The 11240-nt window shown below is 56.4% G+C and overlaps 2 protein-coding genes, 1 long non-coding RNA gene and 1 other non-coding gene across 5 annotated transcripts; all 4 read right to left on the minus strand.

Moving 5' to 3' along the window:
- Positions 1–96: 96 nt before the first annotated feature.
- Tbl3 (transducin beta like 3) lies at positions 97–6489 on the minus strand. 2 transcript variants are annotated; one of them, XM_027940349.2, is made up of 22 exons: positions 6306–6489; positions 4582–4633; positions 4401–4496; positions 4268–4315; positions 4028–4169; positions 3856–3940; positions 3603–3773; positions 3429–3504; positions 3249–3342; positions 2985–3166; positions 2753–2894; positions 2606–2664; positions 2414–2517; positions 1836–1983; positions 1519–1749; positions 1377–1447; positions 1140–1296; positions 1008–1066; positions 744–847; positions 578–649; positions 306–464; positions 97–230 (listed from the first exon to the last, which is right to left on the minus strand). In XM_027940349.2, the coding sequence occupies exons 1-22, from the start codon at positions 6344–6346 to the stop codon at positions 121–123; spliced, it is 2403 nt and encodes an 800-aa protein (XP_027796150.1). In that variant the 5' UTR covers positions 6347–6489; the 3' UTR covers positions 97–120. The 2 variants fall into 2 exon arrangements, with proteins under 2 accessions (XP_027796150.1, XP_027796151.1); XM_027940350.2 differs by lacking the exon at positions 6306–6489 and adding an exon at positions 6118–6283.
- Positions 6490–7202: 713 nt separating this feature from the next.
- Positions 7203–10068, minus strand: Rnf151 (ring finger protein 151). The gene is given in 5 exon segments (XM_027940935.2): positions 7203–7851; positions 7853–8313; positions 8984–9080; positions 9365–9510; positions 9832–10068. Coding segments are annotated over 5 exon segments (825 nt in total). The 5' UTR covers positions 9916–10068; the 3' UTR covers positions 7203–7814.
- A 625-nt stretch (positions 10069–10693) lies between these two features.
- On the minus strand, positions 10694–11133 carry LOC114096895 (uncharacterized). The gene is made up of 2 exons (XR_003583514.2): positions 11037–11133; positions 10694–10796 (listed from the first exon to the last, which is right to left on the minus strand). It is a non-coding gene; the product is annotated as an uncharacterized lncRNA (long non-coding RNA).
- Positions 10865–10990, minus strand: LOC114097134 (small nucleolar RNA ACA64). The gene has a single exon (XR_003583547.1). It is a non-coding gene; the product is annotated as a small nucleolar RNA ACA64 (small nucleolar RNA).
- Positions 11134–11240: the final 107 nt, after the last annotated feature.

The raw sequence follows: 11240 nt of genomic DNA on the forward strand, positions 1-11240 counted from the left end.
TTGCTGAGGCAGTAGAGGATCTGGCTCATGGGTTGAGACCATCAGGGGCTAAAGTGCATCACCAGGGACCTTGGCAACTCAGATCCACACGCAGGATAGAAAAGTACATCTTTATGTGTCTCAGAGGGCTGTGGGGGTAGCAGAGAGAGGGGATAGCTTCATGTTGTGCCATAGGAAGTCCAAGAAGGTGGCTGCCTGCAGAGTCCGGCTAAGCCTCTGAAAGTGCCGTTCTGGGGAGGACAGAAGGAGGTCAGAAGGTCCAGGCACCCACAAGACCGCTCCTGGCCCTGGCCATGCCCACATACCAGTGTAGGGCAGTAGGGCCTCCAGTGCAGCACGCACACCCTGGTAGGACAGCAGCTCTTCAGGGGGTTCGTGTTGCAGTAGCACACCCAACACAGCCTGGGCTTCATGGCAGTGCCGGGAGTTGGTGTTCCAGGTGACACAGAAGCGCAGCAGGGCCTCTGTGGGCATCAGGGATAGTCACACTCTGCCTCCCAAGCCATTCCACCCTGCCCTGCTCCTGCCACTGCCCAGCAGGCCACCCCCAACTGGCCCTTTCCTGCCTGCTCAGGACCTTTCTGGTCTCGCCTCAATCTCAGCATGGTGGCTTCCAACTTCTCACAGGCCTCAGGGTCTCTGCGGATGGCTATGGGAGGAGGACACTCAAGTTCCAGAAAGGGAATCAATAGTCATTGAAGTCCCATTTCCTGCCCCCTGCCCTTGGAGCAGCAGGTACTGACCCTGGATAACAGTTAGCACAGTATGGGGCCGATCCAGGGAGATGGCCAGGCCTAGAGCCCGCAGATACCGCTTCTCATGGAGCAGGTTGTCCAGCTCTTGCTGCCTGATGGTGGAGGGAAGGACAGGGCCACTCAGGGACCTTGGCTGGGGCTGAAGGTGGAGTCAATAGGCATGGGCCTGACTGAGTTCCCACTGGAGTGAACCCACCTAGCCTGTTTCCCTGTGCCACAGAGCAGGGGTGCTGGGACTGGGTCCCCACTTACTTAACCACGTGTTCCTCCCGCTTGGCTTGCTCCTCCGCCTGTTCTGCCTCAGTCACATCCTGGGATCATATGAGGGTCAGACAAGCCCCCAAGATGGCCCCCAGCCCACCCTTGCCCCTCAGGGCCCACAACCTTCCACAGAATGACACAGGAGTCGCTGGCCCCAGTGAGGGCGCGGTCATCCAGCTGGCTGCAGTGCAACCCCCAGACCTTGTCTTCATGGGCATCCAGTGTCCGCACACACTCGTTATTCTTGATGGTCCAAAGCTTCACAAGCCCATCAGAACCACTGGGTTTGGGATTGGGAAGGGCTGACTGTAGGGGCCTGCCTACCACCCTGCCCCACCCCACCTGTGCCCAGTGTCTCACCTAGATAGCAGCTGTGTGCCACGGCTCACAAAGGCTACCTTCAGTACTGAAGCATCATGCCCCTCAAATGTCTGTGGGGAGGTGTGGGGAGGATGTGAGGTTGCAACAGATGGGAGGGAACAGGCCAGGGGACGCTGCTTACCTTGAGACAGCTAAAATCCTGCAATGCCCAGAGCTTGATGGTGCCATCAGCTGAGGCTGTGGCCAGCACCTGGTCCATGGGTGAGAACTGGACACACCAGAGGCCACGCCGGTGGCCAGAGAATACACCCAGTAGCTGGCACTGTGGCAGAGCCCACAGCTTGGCTGTGCGGTCCTGAGAGCCTGTGGCCAGCAGCTTGTCATTGGGGGCGACAGCCACGCTGTTGATGTCCTGGTGAAAGAGCAGATGGCAGCAGCTCAGACCTCTACCATAGCAAGGGTTCAATCATGTCTCCACCCAGGGTCCAATGTGGTCACCTTGTCATGGCAGCGCTGGGTGGCCTGGGCCTGCAGGATGATGGAGCTACCATCTGGGGCAGTGCTCTTGGATAGCAGAGCTTCTGGGAGGGGCCACAACTTCACGGTACAGTCCTGGCTGCCTGTCACTAGGAAGGATTCCTTCAGCCTAGAGCCCAGCAGGGGAGAGGAGAGACACCTAAGGCTGGACAGCACTGTCTGCCAGCACACCACAGGTCTGGCCTGCCACACCAAGGCCCAGAGTAGAGGTGGTCCCAGGGCATTGCCCCAAATACCTCTAGTCCACCCCTTGCAAATGGACCCCAGTCTTAAATGCTGGATCCCTTTCTCCACCTGAACCTCGTTCATTCATTCTCCACTCACTCCCTCCTTGGTCCACTTTGTCCCAAGACTACTACTGAGGATTCCCTGCCCATAACAACCTGGGGTTCTCTGGACCTGATCTCTATTCCACTTGTGGCCTAGAATCTCAGAGTAAGGTCAAAGCCACCACCTTCCCCTCCCTGAAATGGAACCCCATTAGTAGGCCTGAGCCTCCATCTCCTCTAATATTCCTGGATCCAGCCCTGTCCCACTACCTGGAGCAGCAGATGGTGCCCACACTGTGTGTGTGCCCAGAGCCCTGGGCCACACAGGCCACCTGGCCAGCTTTGTTCATCCTCCAGACTCGGACACTTTGATCCTGGGATGGGAAGAGTTGAGGAAAGAAGCTGGGCCGTGGTCCTATTGCTTTGGCTTCCCCTGCACCTCCACATTTCAGGAGGCCTTACCTTGGCACAGCTGGCAAAGAGCCACCCCTTCCGGAAAACATCCAGGGCCAGGACAATGTCTGATGGGAAGAGTGGTCAGAAGTCAATATGGCAAAAAGGCAGTAGGGTGAGGAGGCAATCAAACCCAGTATCATGAGCTCCACTTGCCTGTGTGGCCATGGAGGATCTGGCAGGCTGATGTCTGCAGCTCAAATACTTTTAGGCAAGGGCTATTGGAAGCCACAACAATGTGGGAGTCCTTGGGCCCAAGGAACCGGACATCCAATACCTCCTCGCTGTAGCCAGCAAACTGTGGGAGGCAAGAACGTAAGCTGGGACTTGTGTGGAGTGGAGAGCTGCTTGGTGTCTCCAGCCCTGGGCTCCAGGGACAGGCACTCACCTGCTTCTGCAGCTGCAGGGACTGTGCCTCATAGAGTAGTAGGTTGTGGTCGGCAGTGACACTGAGGAGTAGGCCAGCAGTGCGGGCCAGGGCACAGTGGGTCAGTTCCTGCCCAGGGCCTGGCAGCTGTGGTTGGGTGTATACACACTGCCCAGAAGCTGCCTCCCACACGCGCAGCGTGCCTGTGCAGTGGGAGAGGGGCTGCTATCAGTCTTGCAGGCCTCCCCTAGCTCTTGTGGTCAGCCTGTGGCCAGCCCCACACACCTTGGTCACCAGCAGTCAGGAAATGCAGGCCTGAATTCTTCATACCCAGTGTAGGAACTGGCTCCTCAGGCAACAGCACAGCAGCCTCCACACTCTGGGGATGAGCTGGGTCAAAGACTGCTGCCATTCCCCCATCAATCCCCTGTCCAACTCACTGGCCCTCTCTACAGGTGCCCCCACCTCAAACACTGGCACAGTCCTTGTGGCCTTGCAGCTGTGAAGGTCCCAGAGAATGCAGATCTTGTCACGTCCAGAGCTGTGGAGAGAAAGCCCCTTTAGTTCCAGAGTCCATTCTCAGTTCCCACTGTCTTGAGCCCTCACTTCCTCCCAGGGCTTGCATGGTCTGCCACTGACCTGAGCATGGTATGGCCATCAGCACTAAAGGTCAGTGAGGTGACAGCACTATAGTGGGCAGTTAGCACAGCCAGGCACGAGCGGTCCTGCAGTGACCACACGCGGATGGCAGCGTCTGCGGCTGAGGAGAAGAGCAGCAGGCGAGTGGGATCCGGGTGGAAGGCCACCAAACTGCAGGCAGGTGGGGGATGGGTGAGTTGTGCTGCCCAAAGGTGGTGCCTCTGTCCACCCACTCTCCACTGCCCCAACTCACTGCACAACTCCAGGAGAGCCCCGAAGGTGGTGTGTCCCATAGTGCCGTACGACATCCCAGACACGCACAGCCCCATCGCAACCACCTGCAGGAACATTTGAAGTAAGGGAGCTGGTGTGTCCAAAGGCCCTGCCCTGCGCCCTCTGGCCCACCTGCCCAGCTGAGGCCCTACCTGTGGCTAGCAGTGTGGAGGTGGGATCAAAGGCCATGGTTGCCACAGGAGCAGTGTGTACTGCCTTCCATAGGCGGGTAATGCTGCCCTCTCGCCAGGCCCACTGAGCCAGCAGCAGTGCCCGGCTGGCTGTCACCAGCACCTGGGGAATGTGCAGTTCAGCTGGCAGGTGAGCTTTCTGTCCACGTGCAATGTGGGAGGGAGGCCACAGAGCTCACTTCCCACCCCTGCCCCACGTGCCTCATCATCCGGGCTGAGGTCAAAGGCAGTGATGTCTTCTTGGTCCTCCTGAGGGAAAGCACAAGAGCACACAGCACCATGAGAAAGGGCTGCCCCTTCTACCTCCCCCTCCCATCTGTTTACCTGCCCTTACCTGCTCCAGGCTCCTTAGTACAGCCCCTGAGGCCACATCCAGGATGTTGACTCTGGTACCACAGACGCAGAAGAGGTGCTGGCCAGGCTGGTCCAGCTGGACACAGGGGTCTCAATCAAGGCAATGCTGGGCACCTGCTGCCTGCCCCATCCACCACCCCACCTGTCCCTGGAGCTGGTACCTGTACTTTCCCGCCCTTGTAGAAAGGTTCCATCTTGCGCTCAATAGCATAGCTGGAAAGAGAACCAGGTGAGTAAAGAACTGCCACCCCCTTAGTCCCCAGTGCCTAGCCCTGTGCTGGGTGCTGTCCCAAACCCCTTCCCTTGTGGAACTCCTGGGCATCTTTCTGTGGGTGGGTGTTCCTACTCCTGTGTTAGACAGGTTGAGACCCAGCGCTGATTAGTGATCCATGTGGGGTCCTGCAGCATGGAGAGGTGGGCCTGACTCAGGTGAATGCAGCCAGGCAGCCCAGTCTCCTAAGTAGGGGCCTTGGGGGTCCCCTGTGGGTTGTAGGACCTAGGGTGCCACCTCTCCAGTCTTCACTCCTGAAGTTCAGCACACCCCTTCTCCATCCTGGATCCCTCCTGTAGGCCCAGCCTCACCTGATCTCACTCTCCAGGCAGGTATCACTTCTGTGACCTCGCTCATGCTGTCTTCTTCTTTGCCTCTCTATGGCCTCCTCCCTCTCTACGGCCTCCACCCTGGTCCAGGGTATTGCAGTCTCCCCTGGATAGCAGTTCCAGTCTCTTTTCTGGGCACCCTACCTACTCTCTCAATCATGCTGCCAGTTATTCTCCCATCCCTGTAGCACTGGGAGAACTGATCCCAGGGGCACTCTACCACTAAGCTACATCCCCAGCCTTTTTATTGAGACAGGGTCTCCCTGAGTTACTTGTGATCCTCCTGCTTCAGCCTCCTGAATTGGTGGCCACCATGCCCTGATGCCAGTTGTTGTTGTTGTCATCATCATCATCATCATTTTTGGTATTGGGGATTGAACCCAGAGTCCACCACTTTTTATTTTTGAGACAGGGTCTCACTAAGTTGCTCAGAACCTTGATAAGTTGCTGAAGCTGGCCTCAAACTTCCAATCCTCCTGTCTCAGCCTTCCAAGTCTACCACTGTGTCTGGTGATACCAGTTATTTTTTAGAACAACCGATTATGTCACAGCCCTACTTAAAACCTTCTTTTTCTTTACATGTTTCCAAACCTTGCTCCTGCAAACTTTTCCTCTCACAGTCCACACTGCCACCTCATTCTCCTGGCCCAGCCCTTGGGACAGGTCCTCTGCTTCTTGCATATGACCAGGGTTCCCCCAGATTCCAACACGCAGCTAAATTCCCTTCTGGGAAGCCAGCTTGACAAGATGGAACCAATCCTATTCTCTGAACCCAGATATCCCCCAACAGAAGTGCTGCCAGCACAACCTTTCCTTTGCTGGTGCTTGTCACAACTCAATCCCCTGAGGCACGGATGGAAATGATCTGTGCCATGAAGCTGTGTGTCACGGGAACTGAATGAGAACCGGACTCAGGGACCCTGGCACCGCGGCCCACCCACCTCCTGTCTTCCGGCTCCGGGGAGAAGCCGGACCACAGGTGGTTCCCGTCTCCCGTGACCACCCGGCCCTGCGCCGACTGGCGCTCAGCTCGCCCCTTCCCCGCGGGGCGCCTCGTCCCCACTCCACGCCCCTGAAACTGGCTCCTCTTTAGATACCCGACGCTCGCTGCGCCGGGTCTGCCGCCCTTCCCCATGGCAGGCGGTGCCGACCGTCCTGCTGCTACCACCGCAGCCTGGCCCGCGACTCCACAGGGAGGGTGCCTCTCCGACCCGAATGCGCGCTCGGCCCGCCGCGGTCGCTTCCGTTACTCCGGCAGCGAACCCGTCTCCCGCGCTGGGCTTACTTCGCCTTGAAGCGGCTCACTCCGGACGCGGCCTCAGCCATGTCGCCGCCGTCCCTGCCGCCAGGACCCGCCGCCGCCGCGTGAGGGAGACCGGCGCGCCACTCCTCACTCCCGTCGCGCTGCTGATGGTGTCACTGTCCGCGACTACTGTGACGCCATCAGCACAGCGCACCAGATGCCATCTTTGCCGTGGGCAGTAGCTGCTGCTGCTGCGTCCGGAAACGGAAGCCGGCGCCGGCGAATTTCCGGTCTAAAGGGTGGGGTGTGGAGGGGCGCAACCCTGGCAAAGGAAATAGGTAGTGTGCTCCGGTTGCCTGTGACGTTGCCTATTTATGGAAGTTTATTTTTTGGTATTGAGGACTAAGAAACTTCCATGGCGTGGGCGTGGTGGCACATGCTGGTAATCTCAGCGACTCAGGCAGAGGCAGAGGCAGGAGGATCGCAAGTTGGAGACCAGCCTGAGCAACTTAGCGAGTGGGGCAGGCATTTGAAAGTGTTTCCTCTCCTTTTTTTGGATAGAGCCAGAGCCAAGAGCCAGTTTCTGCACGGTGGGCTCAATCCATATAAGTGCTTCGGATAAACGCACTAATTGGGTAATTCCAGAGACATTCAAATATAATTTATGAGTACCTTCTGTATGCAAAACACTGCCTTAGGCCCTTGGAGACCCCAGGAAGAAAAATTTCCTGCCCTGGAGTAGCTCTCCAGTGGGCAGCAGTGGGGGCAAGAGCTGGTCTGGGAAGAAGGGGATAATTACACCAGTTTAAAGGCTAGGGTTTTGCAAATGTAGGTTAGCAAGGGATTAGGCAGAGGGCATAAGTGCAGTTTTGTTTTATTTTATTTTTTTTAAAGAGAGAGAGAATTTTAATATTTATTTTATTTTATTAGTTATCGGCGGACACAACATCTTTGTTGGTATGTGGTGCTGAGGATCGAACCCGGGCCGCACGCATGCCAGGCGAGCGCGCTACCGCTTGAGCCACATCCCCAGCCCCATAAGTGCAGTTTTAAATGGGGGCAGTGCAGAAGGCTTCATTGAGAAGGGGGCACCGGAGCAATTGAAGTAAAGCAGTTTTTTGGAGATCGTGTTTCGGACAGAGGGACAGCCACTGCTTAGGGGTGCAGAGGTCAGTGTGGCTAAGGGAGCCATTGCACAGGAGACTGTGGTGCTAGGGATTGAATCCAGGGCCTCCCGGTGTTAGTTCACTGAGCTATATCTCCAACCCCAGAGGATATTCTTAAAGGACAGGAGTGCAGAGAGGGTGCAGGTCCTCCTGAGCTACTGAGGGACTGGCTTTTACTGAGTTAACGATTTTGAGCCATTCATGCTACAGGCTACAAAACTGATAAAACAAATTGATAGGAAGCAACTGGAGTTGAGATTGGGAGAAGAGACATTGAGAGAAAAGAAATAGACAAATGAAGAGCAAGGGGGCCTGGGGAATGGGCACAGGGTATGAGGCTAGCAGGCACAGAGGCGGTGAGATAGGCCCGGCCTGGGCTCAGCATTTATTTGCCCTTATATTTACAAGGCACGCTGGCCCTGTGACCCCCACACCTCAGCGTCAGTACTGCCCACTGGGGTGGCCTCAGCCTCCTGCACAGTGCCCAGGAGCAGGGCGTCATCCTCCTCCAGGAAGTTGCCTAGCTGGGCCAGTTGCCGGCGGATGAGATTGGTGGTGCGGTGCACCCGGCGCACACGCCGCAGCAGACTTAGCAGCAGAGTCCGGCTGCGCTCCTGGCGCTCGCTCCAGGCCTCGCGTAGTTCTCGGTAGCAGTTATGGCGTGCACGTTCAGCTGGGCCCAAGGTGGCCCCGCAGCCCAAGAGGCAAAGCTGCTCACCACCTTGCTGGCAGTGCTGCTGGTGCTCAGCCAGGTCCCCACGTGGCACTCGCGCAGAGCAGCCTTCGTTGGGGCAGGCCATCAGCTCAAAGGGGCATGAGTCCTGATGCCCCTTGCGATGGGCCAGGGGGCATGTCACCAAACAGCCAGCCTCAGCGTTCTTGCACTGGGGGTGTGAGAAACCTCCATGTGAGTGAACCTAGCTGGGCCCTGCCAGACCAGGCCAGGCTGGGAATTTGCCAGCTGGCTCTTCCCTGGCCCCCACCCTCTCCTCCCATTTGGTATCTGACCATTGACCAAGAACCAGGAGACTAGGAACCTCCCGAGCTTTTCTGCTTCCAGAACAGATGGGTAGGAGGGAAGAACTTTGGTGTTTAGAGGCCCGAGTCTTGAACAGGGACGTGTATAGCTGGGTTAGTCTGGTATGTTTGCCACACTTTTTGTTTTGTGTGGGTGGTAGTGGTGCTGGGGTTTGAACCCAGGCTTCGCATATACTGAGGAAGCACTCTAATACTGAGCTACATTCCCAACCCGGGGCATTTTTTTTTTTTTTTTAAACCTTGGTTTCCTCATCTGTAAAATCAGGGGTTGGAGACTTAAGCCCATACACCTGGCACTTCACTGAAAATTCTCTAGAATCCCCATTTTATAGTTGAGGCTCCAAGGGCTCAGAAAAGTTAAGTAAATTGCCCAAGGTCACACAGGTAAGTAGTATATGACTCAAACTTAGCCAGGTCTGCTGATGCCTGGGCTGCACTTGGTTTTCTTTGAAGATGGCATGCTTGGCCCTGGCTTTGCCCCACCCAAGGGTGATGGGAGTGGGTACTTCGAGCTACCTTGACTTCTAGGCGGCCAATGGTTTTCCGGAGTTTATTCACATGGACCATCTTTTTCCTTTTCACCTCTTTCCTGCAGCATGGACAGGTGTTTTGTCTGGAAGGAGGCAAGTGTGTGTGTGAGGTGAGAAGGAAGCAGAGTGACATGACCGTAGGGACAGATCTTCAAGGGGTGACCCAAATGGTCTCTAGCTGGAGGAGGTATAAGGGGGTCCCCAAGGCTGGGACCTGTTAACACTACAGGGTTAGGAGACCCACACATTTTAGCATCTTGTGGCTATTGGAACCCAGTGTTCAGCAGACTTAGGACTAAGTCTGGGCTCTGGACCACAGGAGTGGCTTCACACCTGCCCTCCCAGTCCCTTGGGTTCCCAGTGGCACCTGGCTAGCCACCGGAGGATGCACTTTTTGCAGAAGATGTGGCTACATGGCAACCTTACTGGCCTCTTGAGAACCCCATGGCAGATGGAGCACAGGAAGTTGCAGTCGGGAGGGCTGGCAAAGAGGTTGAGATCATACCCGCCACTCTGCAAAGGTCAAACCTGCATCAGAGCTGGCAGGCACCAGGTTCTGGCCCCCCCACTCCACATACCCAAGTGTTTGGGTGGGTAGGTAGGCCACATGAGAACTCTCTTCATGTAGAAGACAGCCATGAGGGTCAAGGTTTCCCCAGGACCACCAATCCCTAGCTGGAGAAGCAGAGATGGCTCTAAGTTTGACCCAGAGGTTTCCTCATTCCTTGTAGGGGCTGTAACCCACTGCCCAGCATTTCTGATTGAGGAATGGGGTAAATCCCTGATAGCTTGGCATAAATCTTAGAGCTGGAAAAATGAGGGCCTTAGGCTTACCATGATCTGTATCTGGAGGGCAGGCAGCTCCACTGATGCCAGGGGCTCGGGAGCCTCCATTTCACAGCAGGTGTGGGCCGACATCACAGTGGCATTGTTCAGCTCAGGCCAATCAAAACTCTGGTCTAGAGCTGAGGCTGTGGCTCAGTGGTAGAGCGCTTGCCTAGCATATGAGGCACTACGTTTGATTCTCAGCACCATATTATGAATAAGTAAGATAAAAGTACTGTGTCCATCTACAACTAAACATATATAAAACAAAAAACCCAAAACCAACTCTGGTCCAGGGCCTGCTGGGAAAGCAAGTAGCCTTGTACTGCCCAAAGTGAATGTAAACACTAGGGCAGCCCCAACTCAGGTGTGGACACCCACTGACCCTCTATGTTGGTCGAGGCTGACATCTGGTCCCAGAGCAGGTTTGCACAGAGAAGCTAGACTCTTTAAGAGTTGTTTCCCCAAGGTCAGTAGGATCACAGGGACAGCTGCACCTTTCTCAGATGGTGCTGCCCAGGCACTGAGAACTCCAAAAGCTCAGGGTCTTCAGATGTTGATCAATTGGTTCTCCATAGCAGAGAGAACTAAATCACCGGGAACCAGCTAGTTCTCTTCCAGTGTTTATCATCTGTGCAGGCCTGAGAAGAGAGATACATGCTCATGTAGGTTGAGCACCACTGTTAAGGATTGATAAATTCACTCCACTGCACAGGCAGACCAGGGGTCCCAATCTGGCTGACACCTAAGAATCACGTGCCTAAGCCCTACATTTGTGATATCCGAAAGCAGTTTGGCTAGCCCGGGAAGAAACGCACTACTAGGGCTCGATTTTCCGGCAGGTAGGAGACCCCAAGAACGTCCACACATCCCGAGTTAAACAGCTTTATTTGAAACGCGGGACCACCGATCTCTCCCACGACCCCCCAAGGTCCTGGCGGCGTCGGCCTCAAGTTCTCCGGGAGATCCGTGTCCTGCGGAGAGAGAAGATGGGGTCAGGGATGATTGGCCAGGGATATAACCGCGCCAGTAGCCGCAGCGGGGATGTCGGGGCCTGGGTTTCGCCTTTCCACACTGGTAGTGGGCGGCGAGCTGAGGCCCCTGGAGGCTCTGGGCGCCGAATCTCATCCACGGCCACCGCCAGCGCCGAGGGTGATTTTCAACCAACGCCGGTCTCTCGGCTACCTGCGGACAGGCGAGCAAATCGGACCTACCAAAACGAAAGAAAGCACACGCTCCCGGCATCCGCGAAAGGCCGCGGGACGGAGGCGCGTGCGTTTATACCGGTCCGCCCAGCCGCCCGCCGCGCATGCCCGGATTGCGGCAAGAGCTGATGCGCAGGCGCATGCAGAGTGCGGCGAGGGCGGGGCGCCGCGGAGCCAATCGTAGCCGCCTCGCGGTGCTAGGGCCACTCGGGG

Source organism: Marmota flaviventris, chromosome 19 (assembly GCF_047511675.1).
Source record: "Marmota flaviventris isolate mMarFla1 chromosome 19, mMarFla1.hap1, whole genome shotgun sequence".
Classification (NCBI taxonomy): Eukaryota; Metazoa; Chordata; class Mammalia; order Rodentia; family Sciuridae; genus Marmota; species Marmota flaviventris.